At 42.6% G+C, this 23,378-nt stretch overlaps 1 protein-coding gene across 1 annotated transcript in view; it reads right to left on the bottom strand.

Moving 5' to 3' along the window:
* CHAT (choline O-acetyltransferase) overlaps positions 1-23,030 on the bottom strand; it is a 40,891-nt gene extending 17,861 nt beyond the window's left edge. Inside the window, exons 1-11 of the mRNA XM_081861196.1 lie at positions 22,892-23,030; positions 21,413-21,604; positions 19,681-19,799; positions 16,403-16,456; positions 14,571-14,751; positions 13,618-13,795; positions 12,177-12,346; positions 8,581-8,681; positions 6,752-6,880; positions 4,787-4,909; positions 18-159 (exon numbers count right to left, since the gene is read on the bottom strand). Coding sequence (XP_081717322.1) covers positions 18-159; positions 4,787-4,909; positions 6,752-6,880; positions 8,581-8,681; positions 12,177-12,346; positions 13,618-13,795; positions 14,571-14,751; positions 16,403-16,456; positions 19,681-19,799; positions 21,413-21,604; positions 22,892-22,954 — 1,452 coding nt within the window. The 5' untranslated portion in view covers positions 22,955-23,030. The remainder of the gene's footprint in view (positions 1-17; positions 160-4,786; positions 4,910-6,751; positions 6,881-8,580; positions 8,682-12,176; positions 12,347-13,617; positions 13,796-14,570; positions 14,752-16,402; positions 16,457-19,680; positions 19,800-21,412; positions 21,605-22,891) is intronic.
* Between the last annotated feature and the right edge of the window lie 348 nt (positions 23,031-23,378).

Here is a 23,378-nt window from a genome sequence, read left to right as displayed (position 1 = left end):
TGTGTAAATCTTCTTACCTGCAGAGATGATTTCTTATCAATCATTCCTTTGACAAAAGTTAAAGCTTCGGGAGTCGCAGATCGGATGTTGTCTACTCTTCCTTCTTCAAACCGCCGTATGGAAGCGCTTTCATAGGTGGGAACAAGTCTCCCGTATAATCTACAGGCATGGTGAAATACATATAGTGATTTTAGCGGGGGGCGACGGTATGAAATAAAAATAGGCTCTCCGGGTTTTCGTTTTGCAGCCTTGACTTTTATTTGGCATAATATTTCATGTTTATGCTAATAGAGTTCTAGACAAAGGCTAGACATGGCATCCCCCTTTTAAACGACAAGATTGATGCACGTATGGCTGAATTCATTTTGGTTAATGCAGTACTAGCCAAGAAATCCTTTATGTCTGACGACAGGGCTAGTAAAGCCGTTTGCTTGTTGTAAGCTCAAGGAATATGTCATTCATGCTACATAATGAAATCACGGCATGATTCATCATTGGCTTGTGGGATGGCAACTCTTTTTATTTCAATTCAATAGAAGAAACAACACCATACTGTTCTGTGATTAAAGGGAGACATGGAAGAGCAGTGATTCCTATGCTATGTACCAGGGCAGGATTCCCGAATGGCTTGGCTCCGAACAAATTGGCTCCCAAACGCCACACACCTGGAAGTAAGTGTTCCGGTTTGTGAACGTCCGTTTCAGCTGTCGGCATTGTTTTTGGGGCCAATCAGCCAATCAGAAGCCGTGCCTTGGTTTGCAAACATTTTTGACGTCAAACAGACTTTCAGAACGGATTGAATTTGGGAACCAAGGTACTACTGTATGCTATAAGAGGGCCTGATGTGTGCTTTGAAAATTTAAGGCATCATAGATGACATGCATCCGCCATTCTATGTCCATTGGAGTGGAGAGGTCCAGAAGCAATGATCTTTCCCCTCCCCGCCAAAATAGGGGTAGTTTCAAAAGTGCCAGAAATTTACTCCTGATTGCAGGAAGGCCACAATCAGCAAGCGAGAAGCAGGAGCAGACTTTGGTCTTTCAAATTTCAGCGGTGCGCTGTGTGAGGCCTAAAGTCAGCACCTCCCTGCCTCTCACCTTATATTCTTCTCAATTCACTATGCCATAGTTGGGGTGCTCTGAGGTGCCCCCTAGGCCCAGGCCCCTGGGCAGAACCGGTCACTTTGCCCTAAATCCGCCTCTGTCCTGCAGAACCTGATTGTGCCCCCTTCACTCATCCTCCATAATGCTGGGACAAATCCCTTGCTTAGAAAGACATGCACAAACCAGAGATCAAAGGTTGTTGTTGTTTTTGCTTTAAACCATGGTGATAAGTCAAAGTTTGTTCTTGGCTTATTTACTGATCATGGCTTGTATGAGTGAAACAAACCATTATCCCTGATTTGGACATGACGCTAAGAGATTGTAGTTGGTTTCTCCCTAGCACTAGTGGGAAGGAGCAAAACAGCCCAGTTTGGCCTAAATCATTAACTATGGTTTATTATAGTGTGTGAACTAGGATGGTATATTTTTCAGGAGTTAATGTAACAATGGAAAGTATGAAAGTGACAAACTGAAAACACGTGTATAGGCACAGATCACACGGGCTGCAAATCCCAGCTGAGCACAAACTCCATGTCTAAGACTACAAGAACATAAATTGGAGGTTCCATCATAGCTTATCTTCATGAGCAATTGGTCTATCGGCGGCTGTGTATAATCTCTTTTAAAAGCCATCTAAACGGGTGGCTGTCATCACAGCTTGTGACACTGAATTCCATAATCCAGCTATGAAGATGTGCTTGTTGCAATGGATTGTGTGAAATGGCCTTAAAGTTAAAGCATAGTATTTCTAGACACTCTAGTGGCAGTTCTCACATCCGTATTTCCTCCGCTGTGAGGTCCTCCAGGTTGTGGTTGACAGATGGCAGTTGGCTGAGGCAATGTTGGTCCTTAGCTTACAGTGGAGGACACATCGAACCAATTTATAGGCACAACTATCTTTCCTCCTCACAGTCTATTGCACAGAAAGGATATCACATTGTTATTGTGGCATTGAGGCTTGCAGTTGAAGGAATGTGCTGCCCTACCAAGGCTAGAATGAGGCCAGGGCATGCTTTGCTGTTTCACGTTAGGGCATGCTTTGCTGTTTCACGTTAAAGATCCCATGCTGAAAAGCAACACAGAGAAGGCTCCAAGGGAATGTGTATGTTGCTCCCTACCCCACTCTTTAGATTAATTTACTGAAGAGAATTTCAAAGCCATTTATCTACATTGAAAGCAAACCTGGCTGGGTCACAGAGCAGCAGCTAAGCACCTTAATTTTGTAGAATGCCCTTTGTTCACCTCCATCTTCACATGCCCCCTTTTCTTTAATGTTACGCTGATAAATGTTTGCTGTCTAGCAAAGCTGTTCCCCCCCCCTTTTCTTTTTTACATGGCTCCAGGGCGTCTCATTTGATTTCCCAGTTAAATTCATGATGCTTTAAGCAGGGAATGTTTGCTACTCTTCAGATTCTAATGGCAACGAGGATAATCTGCATCTATATACTCTGATTTGTCTGCTAATTAGGGCCTATTACTCTTCTGCTTGTTCACTGCAGAGTGGGCTTTGTTTCCTTCCTGGCTGCACCACAACTAGGAGGCTGGAAGTGGTTGAACAGCTACTTATTGGTTTGACCATTTTACTTTAGTAAAATGGCACCCTGAGTGAGGACAAAAATCCCCCCCCCCCAATTCTTATTTTCACAATAATTCTTTTTGGTACAGTTGCTTGGATCTTCTCAGTAGGCACCTGTGGTGTTGCTGTTGTTGTTTTGTGCCCCCTTGGCTTGCCCCCCTGTGCAGGGGAACCAGGCAGAGGGCCTTCTCGGTAGTGGGGCCCGCCCTGTGGAACACCCTCCCATCAGATGTCAAGGAAATAAACAACTACTTGACTTTTAGAAGACATCTGAAGGCAGGCCTGTTTAGGGATGTTTTTAATGTTTGACGTTTTATCGTGTTTTTAATATTCTGTTGGAAGCCACCCAGAGTGGCTGGGGAAATAATAATAATAATAATAATAATAATAATAATAATAATAATAATAATAATAATTTTTTGCACTGCCCTAAATCCAGCACTGCTGTTAGCAACAGCCAATGAAGTGGATCAGAGGTGGGGAAATGCACCATGTAATGACATTAGGCCAAGGCCTAGGTTGTACTACAGTTTATGCAGAGAAGGAAGGAAATGCCACACAGGGCTGCCCTTTTCAGAAGGGCGTGAGGTTGGTTTGATTGGGCAACAGGAAGGTGGGAGTTGGGAACTGATCTGCACACTGGAAGCAGAATGACTGAAGACAGGTGTAGCAAAAGCTGGCCAAGGGGAGGGAGGATCATTTGTCCAGTTGTCCTATCTGTTTGCTTGCTTGCATCTTGTGTGTTGATATACCTCCCCCTTTCAATCATTTAGTTCTCAAGGTGGTGTGGAATAAGATTAATAGTGATCAAAACAATAGAGGCATCTGATGAGAGATGAACTTGGACCAAATGCAAGAAGCAGGAAGAGGAAGGGGAGGTAGACCTTCTGCTTGCATTTCCTAACCATCATAGTTGGACCCAGCATTTAATGCCCAGGATGGCCAGGTTCAAACACTACAGCACCAAGATGCTTCTCTAACACAACCTCTGTTCTGTCATTCTACTTGGTGCTCCAAAGATGAGCAAGGATGAATTATAATGTTCTCTCTGGACAGACTGTGTGTCTCCACTGGTGATCTCAAGGCTTCCTGGATGTCAGGCTTGACCCAGATGTCAGGCGGGAGGGCAGGGAGAGACAGAGAGAAATATTAGCTCTCTTATTTTGTGCTCTGTGTCCCAAAATGCTGGAGGCAGCATAACCTTGGCCTTTCTGAATATCTGATGGAAACAGATATTCATCTCAGGGCCAACCTAGATGATATATTTGTGTGAATAATGTCCTTAAGTATAAACTGTAGGTGTGAGTCCCCATTCCCTGCCAATCCAGATTTAGATCCTGATGGAAGACCCCCACGATGGTCATGATCTGGATTGGGTCCTGCATGCCTGCTATTTGCATGAAGAAGAAAGCGCCCATTGCCACCAGCGGGAGCATTCCTCCTGATGCAAATGGCTGATGTAGACTGGAGACAAGGGAGATAAAGGGTTAAATAAGCGTACCCACTGCTAGCGTCCCACTGTCCCAGTCTTGATTATTTCCCCCAAACCTGCAATTTATACTTACATAACCATTCACACAGTTACTAATAGTGTGAACAATTTCTACCTTGACTCTCACTCTCCTAAAGGTGAGCAAGAAGGTGGGGTCCCTGGGCCATGAGAAAAGGCTCTGATATTTTGCTTATTCTTGCCTGGAGGTCTCCCAGAGCATAATCTGTGGTCAGCTATTGAACTGCAAGCTTCAAATAAGAGCTGATCACTGGTTTATTGATTTTATTATGTGAACTGCTCTGAGACCTCTGGGTTGTTGTTGTTTAGTCGTTTAGTCGTGTCCGACTCTTGGTGACCCCATGGACCTGAGCACGCCAGGCACTTCTGTCTTCCACTGCCTCCCGCAGTTTGGTCAAACTCATGTTGGTAGCTTCGAAGACACTATCCAACCATCCCATCCTCCTTCGTCCCCTTCTCCTTGTGCCCTCCATCTTTCCCAACATCAGGGTCTTTTCCAGGGAGTCTTCTCTTCTCATGAGGTGGCCAAAGTATACCTCTGGGTATAGGGGGTTATATAAATTCAATCAATAATCAATAATAAAAATAATTACATACCTGTAAAATGCCAGCTGTAGTGCCACTTGGATGTAGGCATCTGGGCTCATCTTCTGTTTCTTGATAAACTCTTTTCCGTAGTTTTCAAATTTATAAGCGATAAAATCTAGATTTTTCACCATCCTAGAAAATGATGAAAAACTCCAGAAGTGAGAACAGGAAAGTTATTGTGTAATTTATTTATTTTAATCTATTTTTGTTTCTCCTGGTGTATGCCCCAAAGTAGTTAGGCAGGTGATCTTGGGATCCGGGCCATTGTGACAAATTCCTTTTATATGTCTTGTTCAGAGCTGTGTTATAAAAGCTATATGATCATATGGCATGTTGGAATATGCAATGCAGGAGAAAAAGGCTTTGTAGGGACAGAAGGGAACATGCAAAGAACTAATACTTCCATTCAAATTGTCTACTCAAATGAGTTGTTTGCTGTCACTTTTGCCTATACATTTTCTCCCCACTCTGTATGTCTTGACTTATTCATTTGCTTGCTTAGGGTGCACCATGTGTACAAATAGAGGTTGCTCTTTGCATTTTATGCAAAGGCTAAATGCTGTATCCAATTTACTTTCTGTCATGTTTGCAGTCATTTATTATGTGACAGAAACATACCGGTAATAATAAGTATTACATTGCCATGGCAAATGTGGAGGCACAATCTTGTGTGACGCTTGGCTCTCATAGTTTGCTTTTTTTCTGTTATTCCTCCCCACCCCCTGTTATACTAAAGATGAGATATCATTATGGTGTTCTCAAAACCCTTATCAGTGCAAATTTCCAAGGTTTGCCACAGCAAATACCCTGAATTTGATTCCCCTGGAATGAGACTATGTGATGTTTTGTGGTATATCGGATATTTTTGCATATATACAGGTTTTGCCGGTGCTATTTTTTCTAGAAAAAGAGGTGCCAGAACTCAGCATGGATGACTCCCTTGTTCTCTTATAACGGCAATGGCGTCCACCTGAGAGGTGCCAAAACTAAGTTGAGCAAATTTTAAAATGTCCTGGATTTACCATATTGGAGAGTCACATCTTAAGTTGCTGCAGCAGATACTTCTTCAGAGCTGCCAGCTCTGACCTTTTCCTCAGATCATCTCAGTCAGAACCTGCAGCTCCTGCACAAACAGCTGGTGGACATCAACCCACAAAGAGAGGGGGAAGGCACGCCCCTTTCCCAAAGAAGGCTCCACCCATAGGAGCCAACTATTAGGGGCTGAGGTCCTTTAGGGCCCCCCCAATAAAATATTAGAAGGGGCCAGGCCAAAGTTGATGGGCCTTGCCATTCAAATGGTGTGTGTGTGCCACATCATGTGACTGATTATGTGGGGCGGGGCTTATCAGTGCCCTCCCAATATTTTATTCAAGTTATCACCTCTGGCTCCACCCATCTCCTTAGTTATGCATTGGACAACCATTTAGGCCCATTGGTGCCAATTATCCTAACGAAAGGGATTCTGCCAGGCTGAACGCATATTGGCCATCCACTCTAGCACTCTCTGACGATAAAAAGAGTCATGGAGATTATTCAGACTCCTGCCATCTCATTGCATGGCATTTGTCTTCTAGAAACGTGTCCATAGCTTATCCCCAAGGGGACAGACTTTAGTGAAAGAAAGGGGGATGTTCATTGGGAAAATGGCAGAGAAGAAGAGTTAAAGCCCTTTTCTTCAGCCACAGTCTCCCTCCCTGTGGCTGATATGGGTCAAAGCAGAAAGAAATAGGCAATTCAGTCAATGAATATCTACCTTTAGTGATTACAATCAGCTACCACTTAGCAGTTAGTAAATCTGAAAGTCAATAAAAGCTTGCAGCCCTAATAACTTGAGTTGAAACCACTATGTTCTATAGCTGATCTTTCTCTCAGCTTTTACTGTTTTTATTCATTGATTATATCATTAAGGAAATACCAGGACATTAAAATAACCACCCATACACACAAGTTGAAAATCTAATGAAACGATGGTACCTTTGAAGTTTTTCTGCTGATGACGCCAAGTGTCCCTGAATTTCTGGAGAACATTTCCACCTTAGTCTCCTTGGAGCAGGAAGTTCACTCACTGAATCTGCTCTGACCAATTTCTTTGCACCTTCTTTCCTGATTTTTTTAAATGACAGAATGCCAATAAATTTGCTGTTAGATGCTGTAGAACTCAAAAAGGTTTCTTTGACATCAGACAGATGACTGAAGGTCCTACTGCAATTAACTGATCTGCAAGACATATGCTGCCTGATCTATACTCACTGTTGCTTCTGAATGGTTAATATTAATGTATTAGTAAGGTATTGTTAGTTACATTAGGTTGCACCCATTGGGCAAAATGTCCATGAATGGATTGAATACACCCAAGTATCCAGAGGTGATCAATCCATTTGTGCCAGTCAGTCCACTGGCACTGCCACCACTGATCAATACTTCAAGGCTGGTAAACTATTTACTATCAAGACACACTAGAAAGCTCTCCTTTCCCGTTGCTTAAAGTCATTGATGTAGTGACATCAAAACTGAAATTCCAGGTTTATAATTTCATCACATTACCTAATTATTTAAAGTTGTTATGCCATGGAGGCGATTGGCATCGCTAGGTGTCTCAAAAGACATTCCTTTTCAAGAGTCAAAAGTTTTAAAAAGGGTTTCACATTGATTAGATTTCTGCATCTTTTTACATAAGCAAATTATAACTTACGACAGCTGTGAAACAGCAGCACTGGTTTCCAGTTGGCTGCTGGGAGCAATTCAAAATGTTCACATTGGTGTTTAAATGACTTGGGTACCAAACATCTGAAAGACCCAACTCCTTCCCCAGTGTTTCAATCAGCATATGGGGCCCTCTTGGTAGTTCCAGTGCCCTAGGTAACTTGGGGAGAGTGTTGCAAGTGAGGGAATTCTCTGTGGCAGCTGGAAAGTTTTGTAATAATATGCTGAACACACCTCTTTACTTTACCCTGACCTTCGACACCTGAAAAAAATATATATATATGGGACGCGGGTGGCGCTGTGGGTAAAACCTCAGCACCTTGGACTTGCCGATCGCATGGTCGGTGGTTCGAATCCCCGTGGCGGGGTGAGCTCCCGTCTTTCGGTCCCAGCTCCTGCCCACCTAGCAGTTCAAAAGCACCCTTAAGTGCAAGTAGATAAATAGGTACCGCTTTATAGCGGGAAGGTAAATGGCGTTTCCGTGTGCTGCTCTGGTGCCGGTTCACCGGAGTAGCTTCGTCACGCTGGCCACATGACCCGGAAGTGTCTGCGGACAGCACTGGCTCCCGGCCTCTACAGTGAGATGAGCGCACAACCCTAGAGTCTGTCAAGACTGGCCCGTACGGGCAGGGGTACCTTTACCTTTTACCTTTTGTACACACACACACACACACACACACACACACACATCAGTTAAAACAACTTAGAATCAGAAAAATAGGGTGGGTCCTTATACATACGTTCAACAACTAAAGCACAGCTTCTGATTGGCTGCAGGAAGCTGCTGCAGCCAATCAGAAGCATTGGAAGTCCCGTCGGACATTCAGTTTCCAAAAGAATGTTCATAAAACGGAACACTCACTTCCAGTTTTCAATCATTTGGGAGCTGGAACGTTTGACTTCCAAGGCATTTGGGAGCCAAGGTACGTCTGTACATAAACAACCAAATAAAATTTATAATGTGCATCTCATCAAGGTGCTACCGATTTCCAAAATGTCACTCGAAGGACTGCATAATTCCAACAGCTGAGGAAGATACTCCAGTGACATTGGAGAAGAGAAGGAAGTAATAGCTTACAGGCCCATCACAGGCGACTTACATGTGTCTCAGCAAATGTTCAATGCATTGTACCAGGACGATCCCGTCGAAAGGAGAATGTTCGCACACTGTTCCACAAACTCCATCTCTTCCCACAACAAACTGAGCAGGGGGGGGGGTATATACAGACAGAAACAGCAAGTGAATCCTTCTGCCTCTTTTACTGAGTTGTATATTTATTTTGGGATGCGGGTGGCGCTGTGGGTTAAACCACAGAGCCTAGGACTTGCCGATCAGAAGGTTGGCAGTTCAAATCCCCGCAACGGGGTGAGCTCCCGTTACTCGGTCCCAGCTCCTGCCAACCTAGCAGTTCAAAAGCACGTCAAAGTGCAAGTAGGTAACGCTCTGGCGGGAAGGTAAATGGTGTTTCCGTGCGCTGCTCTGGTTTGCCAGAAGCGGCTTAGTCCTGCTGGCCACATGACCCGGAAGCTGTACGCCGGCTCCCTCGGCCAGTAAAGCGAGATGAGCGCCGTAACCCCAGAGTCGGCCACGACTGGACCTACTGGTCAGGGATCCCTTTACCTTATATTTATTTTAAAACTTCTAGAAAACTTCTTAAAACTTCAGTTTTCGTTGGGGGAAAAATCCCGAAGCAGTTTAAATTCTGCAGGTATGTTCCCATACCCTCCAACATGCTGCAGCGGAAAAACCAGGATGCCCAGCTTCTGGGGCTGTGCGCCTGCATGAGTCACATGACCCATGCAAGAGCAAGGCCCAGAAAGATAGATTTTTTCTGGGCCACAATCTTGCATGTTTTTGGGTCCTGTGCTCTTGCGAAGAGCATGGCCCCCCCAAATGGGATTTCCTGATTTAATTGGGACAGTTGAGGGGTATGCATTCCCCCATGCAAAAATATGGACAGTCACTGGATCAGGATGCAAGCATTATTTGCTTGCGTTGTTCCATTGTTTTAGAAAGGGCATGTTTGATAGATTCAGCTTTAAGTGTGAATTGACCTAGATTTCTTACACCATCCCTGAGGCTGCGCATGTGCATCTGTCTTGGCTGCAGGTTTTGGAGGGTCTTTGGGTAATGGGCCTCTCTTCTTCAGGGAGCTTAACTCCTCACTGCAGCAGGTCTAAGGACTTGTCAGTGTACCATCACCACCAACAGGGTATACACATTTATGAGGGTGAGGAATAAACATGATTCTGTTCACATTTAAAAACAAGCCTACCTAGTTCACACTTTCTGAATGAACCAAAAACACATAAATTCAAAATTCACACTTCTCTCAATTTTGCAGTGTATTCTTCTCCCCGCCCCACCCTGCGCCCCAGTCAAGCAATGCTTGCAAAAAGCACATGCTGAGGCAATGCGTGCAAAAGAATGCATTTGCTAGCAAAAAGAACACACGGCAATGCATTCTTTAAAGGATATTGCTTTGCAAAAATGTGTGTGTGTTAGGCAAAATTGCATACAAAAAGTATACAGTGGTACCTCGGGTTACATATGCTTCAGGTTACATACGCTTCAGGTTTCACACAGAAATAGTACACAGAAATGGGTTAAGAACTTTGCTTCAGGATGAGAACAGAAATCGTGCTCCGGCGGCGCGGCGGCGGCCGGAGGCCCCATTAGCTAAAGTGGTGCTTCAGGTTAAGAACAGTTTCAGGTTAAGAATGGACCTCTGGAACGAATTAAGTACTTAACCCGAGGTACCACTGTATTAGGAAAAATGTTGATTTCTCATAAGGACTTTGGGTGGGGAGGGGCATCGGAAACTGATGTGGAAATGTATAGAACAGAATTTGATGACTGGGAAACTGAAATTGACAGATATGCCTATCTATAGGCCCTTGGCAGATGCCTGAGGGTGCTGACACTTGATGCTGGTCCTGATGCTGGTTCCTCCCCATTTTCCCATGCAAATTCACCCCTCACTATCTGCCGTGTTGGGCTCCTAGTCTTGCATGCCTGTATCTGGAGTGGAGTCAAAGGCCACAGGCCCACAAAGTCTTTGGCTGCAGGATGACATTTCCAATGTAATTATGGAACCACTTGCAAGCAGCAAAGGTCCTGATAGGCTGCACAGAGGCATCCAAGAAAACTAACCCTATACAAAAAGGTCATTTTTTTATCAGTAATGTGTGTTAACCCAAGCGAATTACAACAGCAGATATGCTCCACCAGATATTAATATAACATAAAATAATGCAAGATTGGGGAAGACTAGATTCCTCACCCTCCCATGATGGATTCTTTAGCTTAACATTTTCCATTTGACTTAACTGGAAATGAATTTCTGTCTGTTATGCACTGTAGGCCAATTAGACTCACTCTTGTGAGTGTGGAGGAAATTATACGCTGGGAAGCAAATTATATATAGAGGTAGGGGATGCTATGCCACCCATGTGGAGTCTGACATTGAGAAACACAAATAGTGCTTGCTTAATGGGAAACCTGAGTGAGGTAGATCTGCTCCTCAGGTCTAGAGGTCAGGGGTTGACTATGTGGGGCTGTGATGAAGAGAGCAGACTGGCATGGTTTTGGCTAGGGACTGGTGATTAGCTAAGCAAACCTCAGGGTCAGGGTACATAAAGTTCCAGGTAATCTTCTATCTACGTAAAAAGGTAAAGGTAAAGGACCCCTGGATGGTTAAGTCCAGTCAAAGGCGACTATGACTAACTAGGCACCATGTGTCTTCAGTCTGGGACAGCAGCTCTGGGAGTATAGGGAAGGTTCTCCTTCTTGATTCAGTTACTAATGACATAGTACATGCAACTACAGATAGGGATGGATGGATCAGTCCATTTTAGTTCCTCATTTTGCTAAGTTCAGTCTGAGCTTAGTTCTCCCCACTTCCAAATCAGTTAGCATTTTTTAAATATTTACTTTCTATCTCACCTTTTCTTAAAAGAGCTCAATATAGTGTACATGGTTTTCTCCCTCCCCAATTCATCATCTCATCAATCTTGTAAAGTAGCTTAGGCCCAAGATCACCTAGTGAGTTACAAAACTGAGTGGATATTTGAACTCTGCTCTCCCAGGTCATAATCTAACACACTAACTGCTATACTAATTGCATTTAAAAAATGCAGTTACAGATAGGTAGCCGTGTTGGTCTGCCATGGTCAAAACAAAATAAAAAAATTCCTTCCAGTAGCACCTTAAAGACCAACTGAGTTAGTTCTAGGTATGAGCTTTCGTGTGCATGCACACGTGTGTATCTGAAGAAGTGTGCATGCACACGAAAGCTCATACCTAGAACTAACTCAGTTGGTCTTTAAGGTGCTACTGGAAGGAATTTTTTTATTTTGTTTTAAAAAATGCATGCATTGTTTTGAGCATTTCATGTTTTTGCAAGTGATTTTGCTGAATATCTGCCTGTCTATAAGCAATTTCCCCTCCAGGACTGCATTTTTGGTGCATTGTTTTTGTGACCATTTTTGTGCACATCACCTGCCAAAATATGTTTTGTTATATGTAGTTTTGGGGTTGAAAAATTCAGAGAAGTGCAAATTTCAGAGGGTAGCTGCGTCCTGGTTCATGTTTGGGAAGTACATATTAGGAGAGCTTGCATTAAAATGCTATAACCCTTCCATGTTGACCAGCCTTTGACATGAGAACTCACATGCACCAATAGCAACTTCTTACCTGCATAGGCTTATCATACCAACGATTGGCACCATTTTTACTGTAGCCTCCTCCATGCAGAAGCTGCAACGCCATGTTGGTATCTGTGGGTTCCTCCCCACTTGGACTATCAAGGCATACTAAGCAGATGCTTCGTTCGATCATATCAAGAGAGTCTCTGTTTGTAGAATCTGAGGAGAGAAACAATGGGCTTGGTGCAATGAATTACCGTTGGTTCTTCCTGCCAGGACATGCCTCTTCTGCAGTGTGCCAATGAGAGTTCCAAAATTGTATTTTGCTCTTTGAAAAATAAGCTTAAACTTTTACAAAGGGTGTGTGTTTGTATGTATGATATGATGAAGTATGAGCTTGGTAATGTAGGATTACTTTTTCACACAGCATATGGTTAAACTATGGAACTTGGATAGCTTTAAAAGAGGATTGGACAAATGTGTGGAGATGAAGGCTATCAATGGTTTTGAGCCACAATGGCTCATCCTCCATGGTTTTCTTTTTTTCCAGTGTCTCATTTTTCTAATGTTTCTTCATCTGTTTGCTTTTTTTTTTTTAAGTCATGAAAGTTCACCAGCATTTTACTGTGAATTTCTCCTAATACACAGTTCTCTATGCAATTTTGCTTACCACACACACTTTTGTGCAAAACAAGTTCCGCTGCTATAATGTATTTTGGTATGTTCCTTTCAATAATATATACATTTAAATGCACCCTTTACCCTAGTATATACACCCCCCCCTTATTTGGCTGGAGGACTACATTGCAAAATTCAGAAAAGTGCAAATTTCAAAGGATGGTTGTGTTCGAGTGGGTGCAGAGTTTCAGAGAGTGCAAATTAGGAAGGTTTGCCTTTAGATGCAATTGATTCAAAATTCTCACCCATCTCTTTTCTGAGCTGTGCCATTTTAGGTTACAGGTGTAGAGTCACCAGATTAAATGTTCTTCAATGCCAAAAATAAAAACTCTGAATGGGGGGCGGGGGCAGAACATCTGGCATGCCATGAGAGAGGCTTGGCTATAATCCTCCTCTCTGACATCTAGTTTAGATGTTTATGTTACAAATTTATTGTAATGTATGATGGTGGTCTTTTGTTTTTTGTTTTGCTTTGGTTCCTGTTTGTTTTTTGTAAGTTTTGGCGGTTTTAAATTTGGAGGTTCAAGTATATTATGTTGGTATGGGAAACTGTTGTGTGATGGGCCAATGGCCGTAATAAAGATCAATCCAATCCAATCTAGTTTTGTATGTGTAAGATGTAATGGAGAAGCATTCTGCTGTGTGGTCCTTTCACCTGCAGTTTGAAGTGGCACAGCAGAGAAACAGTTTTGCCACCTTGTTTGCTGTTTATGAGGAGCTGGTCACTGTCCCATCTAGAGACATGATGAGCAGAGAAGATGGGGTGAACAGGGTGAATGGCAAGAGAGGCAATTTGGTTGCCGCTTCCTAACCTTCAACAAGGATTGTCCTAGCTTCAGCCCACTCTGTTCTTCCATCAGATGTCAGGAGACCAATTGGAGGCAGCCTCTCTTCTTCATTCTCTGACATTTTGGCTATCTTCCGCAACTGAGTAAACAGATCCCCCTCACTGAGACGGCGAAAATTAATGACAACGTCCAAAACAAAAAACTGGAGAGAAAGAGGTGGGGGAGCAGTTAAAAGAAAGGGCAAAGCAATAGCTGGAACACACAATTTTAGTAAAAACGACCCTGCACGTTTCAAAATGACTTTGAGCCAGGGCACTTAGCAGGATCCACTGACAAAGCTTTATCCCTTTCCTTCTCAACCTCCTCACATCAAAAAACTACACCTTGTTCATGGGAAGATAGTATGTCAAAGCGAAGACTACTCTGCATGGGTAAATGTCCTAGAATTTATCATTCCAGAATATAATAAGTAAAGACAATCGTTCTAAAAATCTATCACTTCGTTCATTACTTGCTCTTCTGTCTTGTATCATTTTGGTCAATAGTACCCTATCCCCAGATTTTTCTTTTCAAACAAACGGTGCTGGTGATTATTGTAGTCTTTAATAGATTTACTACAGAAGTGAAATGTGATGGAGCTTAGTGGGACTTACTCCCAAGTACAGATGGGAAGGCCGGGGGGGGGGGGATGGGGGACGGATGGAAAATCGGGAAAAACTCAGCTTTCCTCCAGTTTTTTTCCAGGCCTTCCCATCTCTACTCCCAAGTAAGTATGCTTAGGCTTGCAGCTTTATAGTGGCCAGTTGTGGAAACCCACCCACAGAAAGAACTCAAGTGACAGTTCACCTGTGGTACATTTTTGGTGGTCAGTTAGAAAGCAAACCAGCACCCCCTCCCCTTGCTTAGTCAATTTCATAGCAAAATAAAGCAGGCTCAAGTTTTGGAAAAAAAACTGCGTCCAATGAATATCCACACACCTGATTGTTACAAGCAACAATGATATGTTCCGGTTCGGGCATGATATTGCTTTTCTGGGCCACAAGGGTATCTTTGGTATGTCCTGGAAGACGATAGGAAGAAAAGAGTCCATAGTATTGCTTCATACAGAGAGGATGACCAGACAGCTGTCCACGAGCAAAATCAACAGGCACAGCATGGCTGGAGGGACAGAACGAGAGAGACAAAGCAAAAGAGACAAAAAGAGAGAGAAAGAAGTAGACAGAAAGGAAGAGAAATCTAATCTGTCCTTTGTCTGTTTACAATTAGGTTAGATACACAACACAAATAGAATCATACAACAATAAGATTACGGCAATGGGAAATAGACGGGCTCCCAGAGCAAAGCTGAAATTCACGATTCTTGACATGAATTACGATGCAACTGTATTTGCATTCAGTGGGCGAGTGTTGAAAAAGCAAACGGTAATGTATGCAAAACATAAGGACAGAAGGACACATTCCTTTTCCACCTCGTCTCTGTTAACACACTCCACCTGAACTTCTAATCACACAGGTGAAAATATGTATGTGTTGTCATACACGAGGGTGTGACTTCCTGCCCCCATGTATCTTGTGGGGAGAAAGGGAAGGTCTGCCTGAGTCTATGAATGACAAGTGTTTCATAAGGAGAACCTCTACATCTACACCTCTACAAGTAGAGTGGCCCACTGGAGCAGCCAGGCTGGAAAAATAAATAACCAACGCAGTACAACTGCTTCTTAAGGATTGACATCTTGGAAAGACCAAGATGCAACAAGCTCTCTCAAACAGGTGTTTTGTAAAATACACATGGCCAGCCAGCCAGTGATCTGGACTGGTGGGGATTGATTAATTGGATGGATCTGAAGCAGCTACACCAGACACATTTATCATTGCAGAGAAGAAGCTCTCACAGAACATAAACCACAGGAATTATATGAGAAGCATGCTGCATACAGGAGGGTTGAGCTGATGCGCTTTTATTGAATTGGCAGCACTGCTGAGGTAACAAGCTTTGAATTGCACAAATGGACGATCAACATTTATCAGACACATTCAGGAACCACAATGGAATGAAAAGCCACTCAGGATGCTATGCTGGGCCCATGTATTTATTATTAAGATTTATACTCCGCACACACATTATCAAAGGAGACTTACAATATTAAAGTTAGGTTGCTAACCTGACAGAAGTTCAGTTCAGTTCGGTAATGTCTCCACTCATCAGGGTGCCATTGGGGCAGACATCTAGCGTCTTGCTCAGTAGAATGAGCAGAGGGCCCCCACAAATGCACCAAGATTGGCTTACCACATTTGGAAGCAAGTGTTGTAATAGGCCACCCGTAAGACCAGTAAGTGCAGACTCTAAAATTACATAACCGCACCATTGTCTCTGCACTAGGACTGGTTAGTTTGCATAGCATGGCTTCCTCTCCAATGAACTCTAGGATATGTAGTCTTTGGAGGGCCAGGCAGAGGTTGCTCAGATGCTCAGAAATGCACTGTGCACATTCATTCTTGCCTTTATACTTTTCATATATTCTAGGGCTGAGACCTGTCGTCAAAAAGATATTCCAGAGGTGACGCTAGACTTCACATTCTGGGACTGAGCTGTCTAGAGCCCAGTCGTCAAATGACTCCCGAGTTAGGACTTTCAGCACACTTCTGAAGTGATGACAAACTAGTTTTTAAAAACAGGTTTGCTCTGGTAGTGTACATGTAACCTTAAACTACTATCTGATGCAATCGGATCCTGCAGCTTTGTGAATGTGATTATGTTTATGCTCCCAGTGAAATCATTGATTCTGTTCACAAAAGCCAAGTTGCTTACGTGTCCAGCAGTGCTTTATAATCAAGAACTCCAGAAATGAGATTGGCAGCAAACCTGTAAAAATCAAAGACAGAAGGAGCAAGAATTCCCTGTGATGAAGATCGGGTGGCATTGTCTAAATATTCCAAAAATAGAACAGATACAATTGACCCTTTACCAGCTGGTAAACACCAGTTACTGGGCGTGTTTCAGATTTCCGATGTGGTGCCCTCAGACACCTATTGGCACCCAAGACCCCTGTACCCCACATTTTTAAAATGAGTTGTTTTGTTTTATTGTGTGTAGGTGTGTTTGTGTGTATCTGTATCTACTTCTTGTCCATGCAGAGGTGGGGTAGAGAGCACAACTCTGAGACTCTGTGGCTCATTCCTGCTAGTATACAGGAAAATGCCCATTGGTAAGTTCACAACTCTTGGTAAAAAGTTATCTGTATTTCTCTTTATATTGAGAAACATGCTGTCATTTGAGTCTCCACTGGCAGTATGAAATGGAACAGCAGGAACACAAATTCACCATCTCAATGAGGGCCAAACCAGAAGTGATGCAGCAGCCTTGCCAATAGATTTCCTTTATTCTTAAGTATGCCTCTGTTTGCTCCTTGCTTTATATGTGGATGAGGTGATGTGAACAGAAACCCATCTGCTCTCATTGCATTTAGTTTGGTCCTCAGAAGCAGACCTCCAAAGAGCTTTGTCATTGAAATCAATACCCTGGTCATATTTTGCCTAAGACCCAGACAACAGTCCTATCATTTCCTCCTGCCACAAGGTTCCCCCTGTTAGTTGATAGGCTTCCCATCTGCTCATGAGAGTTTACTGTTTATGGGCTCTCTCCACTGGAGAGATGCAAAACACCGTTTTCTAGAAAACAATGGTCACAATGAAGCTGTTCAGTTTCATGAGAGGAAGTATGTGTTCATGCCAGCATTTAGAATAGGGTGTTGCTGTTGTTGTTTATCCAAGTCTGTGTCCATTGCCATTGCAGAACAGAGTAATTCTGATCGACAACTAGGCCAGAGGTGGACAAACTATGGTCCTCCAGATATGGTTTGACATTTTAAAATAGCATTTGCACACAGTTCTAACAGCAAGGAGGAACCTGGCTACAGTTCAGCAGCCGTCTCATGCTCCAGCTGGCAAATTTAGCATAATGTGTAGTTAGGCCCTCAAACACCATAGACCAGGGATGGACACAATGGTGCCCTCCATATCTTGTTGTATTCCAATTCCCATCAGCCCCAGTCAATATGGCCAATGATTAGTGATGATGGGTGCTGGAATCCAGTGGTATCTTGGGGGCATCACATTTGGCTATTCTGGAGTAGGCAATGCAGAGCTTGATAGATCAATGGTCTGTGCCCATACAAGGTATATTCCTGTATTATTCACCACCTTGCAGTATTAAGGCTGTAATACTATGCATATTTACATGTACTAGTATGAACCTCTGGGACTTTCCTTTGAGTCCATTTGGCCTGTAAATTGGTGAATTACAAAAGGGAACATCTCAACCCACAACACTTTACTTTTAGTCTTCTTTCACATGTCTCATTCCCCAATGAGATCTTTTTGATTGACCCATTTAGTGGAACACGTTTTCTCTCATCTTTTATTTCCCATCTTTTTACATATATATGGATTGCAAAGTGCTGATGTTTCCAAAACTGTGCCTAATCCAGAGATATGGATCTCTCAGGAGGCTGCATGCCATTGTGAGCACTGACAGGCCCAATCAAGAAATGATTGTAGTGTCATTCTTGCCAAGAATACTTGCCAAGAACCAGTTTGGAAGGGGACGAACTTATGTATTCCATCCCCTTTTCAACAGAAAAAGAAGCCTAAGTCTGCATTGTGAAAGCTGACGTCACTGTTTATGGGTTCACTTGATATATTTGTGTAACACAATATTTCATTTTTGTTCCCAGGTCTTGGGAACATATTCAAAAATATGTTGCGCCAGTCTCTGAATACAAAGTAGGGTGTAGTGACAGTGGGTCACAGTGTACAATGTTACTCCAGCCTTGTGGGTATTTTGAAACACTTGTGTCATCGTAGCTAAATCAGTGGCTCATGCATTCGTCTAGGACTGGGCTCATAAAGGGACCCCTGACCATTAGGTCCAGTCGTGACCGACTCTGGGATTGCGGCACTCATCTTGCTTTATTGGCCGAGGGAGCCAGCGTACAGCTTCCGGGTCATGTGGCCAGCATGGCTAAGCCGCTTCTGGCAAACCATAGCAGCACACGGAAACACCATTTACCTTCCCGCCGGAGCGGTACCTATTTATCTACTTGCACTTTGACATGCTTTCGAACTGCTAGGTTGGCAGGAGCTGGGACCAAGCAACGGGAGCTCACCCCGTCACGGGGATTCGAACCGCTGACCTTTTGATCGGCAAGTCCTAGGCTCTGTGGTTTAACCCACAGTGCCACCCATGTCCTAGGACTGGGCTCATAGTGCTCATAAAATGCTTCAGATCATTTGTGAAAAATGGCAGCCTTTCAAACGGATCTGACTTTTCAACATTGGACTAGGCATTGTTTACACAGGGCTTTGAAATCTGAATAACTTTAATGGATATCTTTCATTTTACACTCCCGCTACACCCACACCCTCTGTTCCACCGAGGCTTTAAACTGAACACAAGAGCCCTTTCCTTCGTGACATGGACATCTCAGATCAGGCGACATGCTTTGCTTTGCTGCAGTTCAGTGAGTTGTAACTATCGCAAAGCAGAAGCTGATCTCTCATTGGGCAGGATCTCCTTGAAGATACTTTCCCTGCAACAAACTATGCCATAAAGCAAAAATAGAAGCTTCACATACAGTCTGTTTTCTAGGAATGTTGTCATTTTGTGTTCACATACAGTAGCAAACACACTGAATATATTTCCCTTGAAAAACGTGACCCGTGGCCTCTGGTTTCCACATGACAAGACACAGAAGATTCCTCTTCCAGCTAAGCCATCAACCCTGTTAGGCAGAAGTACTTGCATTGAAACCCATTTTTAAATTCTCAAAAGGTTTTTACAGCCATGTTGTAATATTAAAGAAAAGTTGTCATTATATCAATGACATCTACAACATTTTGTAAATACCTTGATATCTTACAAATCAACACCAGTAACGAATGAACACAGTCCATTTTATAAGAGAAGTATTAATGCTTCTTCCTTTGCATGCCCAGACCACAAAGGCTGGTTTAAGGATGGTACTATTTGGCCACAATAGTAGATGGAGGGATGGTTCCCCCCCTCCATGTAATCTACAGATACCTTACCTCAGTTGGTCATTCACATCTTGGAACTGTTGCCGAGCAAAGATAACTGCTGGGCTGGAATTGACTGGAAGGGCCAACCGGTTGTTAAGATACATGTCATCCAGCCAGTAGTTTAAAACCTACAAGAAGGGGGGGAAATGGTTGTAGATGACTACATATTTGAGCAATACAGGGCATGCCTACTGTGCTTATTAGTGTGCTTAAATCTGAATCTAGGCATCTGCTGGAATAAAATTCCTTGGAGACTTTTGTTCATTGCTGTAGGAACAGATGCTGAAAGGAAAAAAAAAGTCCTTCCCCCACATTCCCTGGAGTCCTAAGGAAGAAGAGCAAAAGCCAAATTCTGTATTAGAATCTCTCGGGTTTATGATCAGCCACTGGAATTTTACCCTTAACTGTTGCAACCTTTTTAAGGTGGAGAAGTAAAACTGGCCAGCTACTATGGTAGAGCTTATGATTTCTATAGTTAACCATGGTTTTGCTTTGATTTCTATAGTTAACAATGGTTTTGTTTTTATTTTTTTACTCTTGGCTATCATGTACTATAACTGTCACAGCTGAAAAGTATCATAATATAAGCTTGGACTTCCAATCCTTCTTCCTATATATGTTTTTTTAATAGCACATCTTCATTGCTATTTGTGTCTTTTAGTCTTGAATAATGAAATCATTGTTTTTGCATTGTCAGCTCTTTAGGACTGTTTCAGCGAGGGGAATAGGGAGGACGTGGAACAAGAATTTTAGGACAACTTTCACCTGCACGGCTCTAATTCATACTAAGATAGTGAAGTTCTTCTTCTTCCATCTTTAAAAATTGTATTTACTCAATGGGACACATTTCTCTTTGACCTTTTCTCTCTTGAAATTCATGGCTCCTTTGTTCTGCTTTCTCTCAGGCCTCTGCCTCCTCTGGTCATTGCTTTGTAGGCCAGTGTCTATCTTGTTCTCCTTCATTCAACCATTTGACCTCTGTCCTTTTACCCCACTCATCTTCCGGGCTCTCATCCTCCCTGTTTTTCTTGTTACCACCAGCATCTTTGCCCTTCCTGCCAGCAATATATGACACCTTGAATTTCTTTCATATATATATGAAACATATATTTAGTTTTACAATTAAAGTTTACATTCAAATATGAGTTAACATCACAAAGATCTAGGATTCCCCAAATCCTTGGACTTCCCTCCAACCCCTATGGGTTCTCTTGTTGACCTCTTTCCATTGCATCTTATATTCTCCTCCATTTTCCTTTTTAAAAACTCTGTTATATCCTTAGTTCTTGTTACATTACAAGGGTTGTTACAATCCTGCTAATGTTTTTAATTGTTTACAGTGTTCTCCAAGATAAATTATAAATTCTCCCCATTCCTTGTTAAAGTTTTTATCTTCCTGGTTTCTGATTTTCCCAGTCATTTTTGCCAGTTCGGTGTAATCCATCAAGTTGGTCAACCATTCCTCTTTGGTAGGAATTTTATCTTCCTTCCATCTCTGGGCACCTTGCATTTCTTGGCCCTATGGGACCCCACCCATGCTAATTTCGGTCTCACTGCGTCAGCTTTTTTTGGTAGCTGAAATATTTCAAAGCCTACCATGCCATCAGAGCACTTGAACCAATCCCAGAGGGGAGGTGAATAGAGAGAGAGGCTATAACACAAGCAAGCAACATGAATTTTTAGATTATTCTACATATTCTATCTGATGAAGATATCTGGAACAAAGTAGCATTGGGCTTACCCAGTTCTCAACTTTTTCTCGTCTTTCTAGCAGTTTTTGCTGAAGGACCTCTCCTGGGCCTCCTGGAGCTTCAAACCTATCGACCATGGCCTTAGTCTTCTTATATTGGTCTTCTGACACCAAATGTTTCATGCAGTGAAGATACATGTGCAATGTTTGTTGCAGTGGTGGGACTGGAAGTTTGGGCAGCACCTATTTAAAAAAGATATTGATTGATCAGACACTGGATAGCTCTTTGAAATTTTGTTACAATTATCAGTTACACGTGTTTGAGATCTGTCAGATTCCATATCGAACAGGATTAATGTCTTTGTTGTCATTGCACCAAAGGAAGGATTTTGGCCAGGGCATCGTCTTCCATTATGGTGTTGCAGTGAATGACTCAAGTTGTGAGTGAGAGAAATTCCTCCTCTTGTGCAAATTTCAAAGATGCAGGAATCTGATTCCATGACAAACCTATCTGGTATGTGCATGTCTTGCCTCTGGGGTATAACCCCTACCCTCTCAAATAGTTAAATGCAAAATTTGTAACAATTTGAATTGCAAAAAGCAATGCAACCGTTTCTGTCTCTGAAATCTGCTACAGTCCTTCAAGCTGTATGCATTAATGAACAGGGCAGAGATTTTGTTTATTTAAAAAAAATGGTATCTTATTAATGTTCTCTGAAAGAAATAGAACAGAACAAGAAATGGTCTAAGAGCAAATGAAACGACAAGCCTTACATCTTGCACACCTGCTACAAAGGGGGTACAGGAAGCAAAAACCAGAGTAGACTGCTACAAAATACCTGCTTGTCACAAGGTCCAGTCAGAATTTATGTCCTAGTCATGCAATTCATCATTATGTATCAGCTACTATCATACAAGGGTGTCTTCATGAAAAGAGAGTTTGGGGGTCATGTACCTTTTACTATAGCATTAATAAAGGAAATGAAGTGAAGCCACATTACTCAAAAGCATAATTCCGAGTCACCCACTTTGCCAACATTGTATTAGACATCAAGTTTGTCAGTAAGGGCTATGAATCAGCTGTGAGTATACCAGCATTGCAAAGGAGAAAGATTTTTGGATCTTTATGAAATACCCTGGGGCCTTCAAAATTGACAACAGAACCCAAAAGGAGATTTTGAAACCAGTTGGTCTGTTCTTCCCAAGATGTGAGCAAACACCAGGTCTCAGAAGACTTCCCTATAAGGGCAGTGTCACTGTATGTGAATTAGTGAGCTCCAACCTAATATTTATTTAAAATGAAATAGGTGAATTGATTTATTAAACCTTCTTAATTGACACTCATTTTTCTGATACATTCCACCCTGGTGTCCCTCACTGCAACCTGGCATGTTATATCTTTCATTGCCACCTTTTGTGTATTTGCCAAGTGTTCAATTGTCATGAAAATGACAAGTTCACATCAACCACTTTCACACACCCCCAGCCCCTTGTTCAACATCCCATTATTTTCTAGAGACAGTTGCTCACCATCTCATCTTGGCTGCAAGCTTCTTTCTCTTTCTTCTTCGCGGCTTTCTCTAGGATTGGCATCTTTGTGTTGCGTTTGGTCCTTTTGATGGAGAGCTAAAATCGAAGACACTTGCAGGTGATTGCAGAGTCGTACGCCTTAGGTTTAGAAATAAAAATAATTGGGAGTGTGTGGGGAGGGGGACAGAAACAAATCGATTGAACAGGGATTCAGGAAAGTCTGCTGCATTATGTTCATGTGTAAACTCGCAGCTATTACAGGAATGCACATGGGAAAGAAAATGGGATTTGTAGTTTTCGGAAATAAAAACATTTTTGTAGATGCGATGCACACTAAAATCTCAGAGAATATTGCATATTGCTTTCCTTGTTTCTTTTCATTCATTACCGTCACCAGTCACCACCATTATTATTACTGCTAATACAGGCACCCCATTTTCTAAGTAGTGAGCTCCTCATGGGTGCATTGTTCCTCAAGTTCTGTTTC

Source organism: Podarcis erhardii (assembly GCF_964252035.2).
Source record: "Podarcis erhardii genome assembly, chromosome: 5".
Lineage (NCBI taxonomy): Eukaryota > Metazoa > Chordata > Lepidosauria > Squamata > Lacertidae > Podarcis > Podarcis erhardii.
This window is presented reverse-complemented; position numbering and strand designations above follow the sequence as displayed.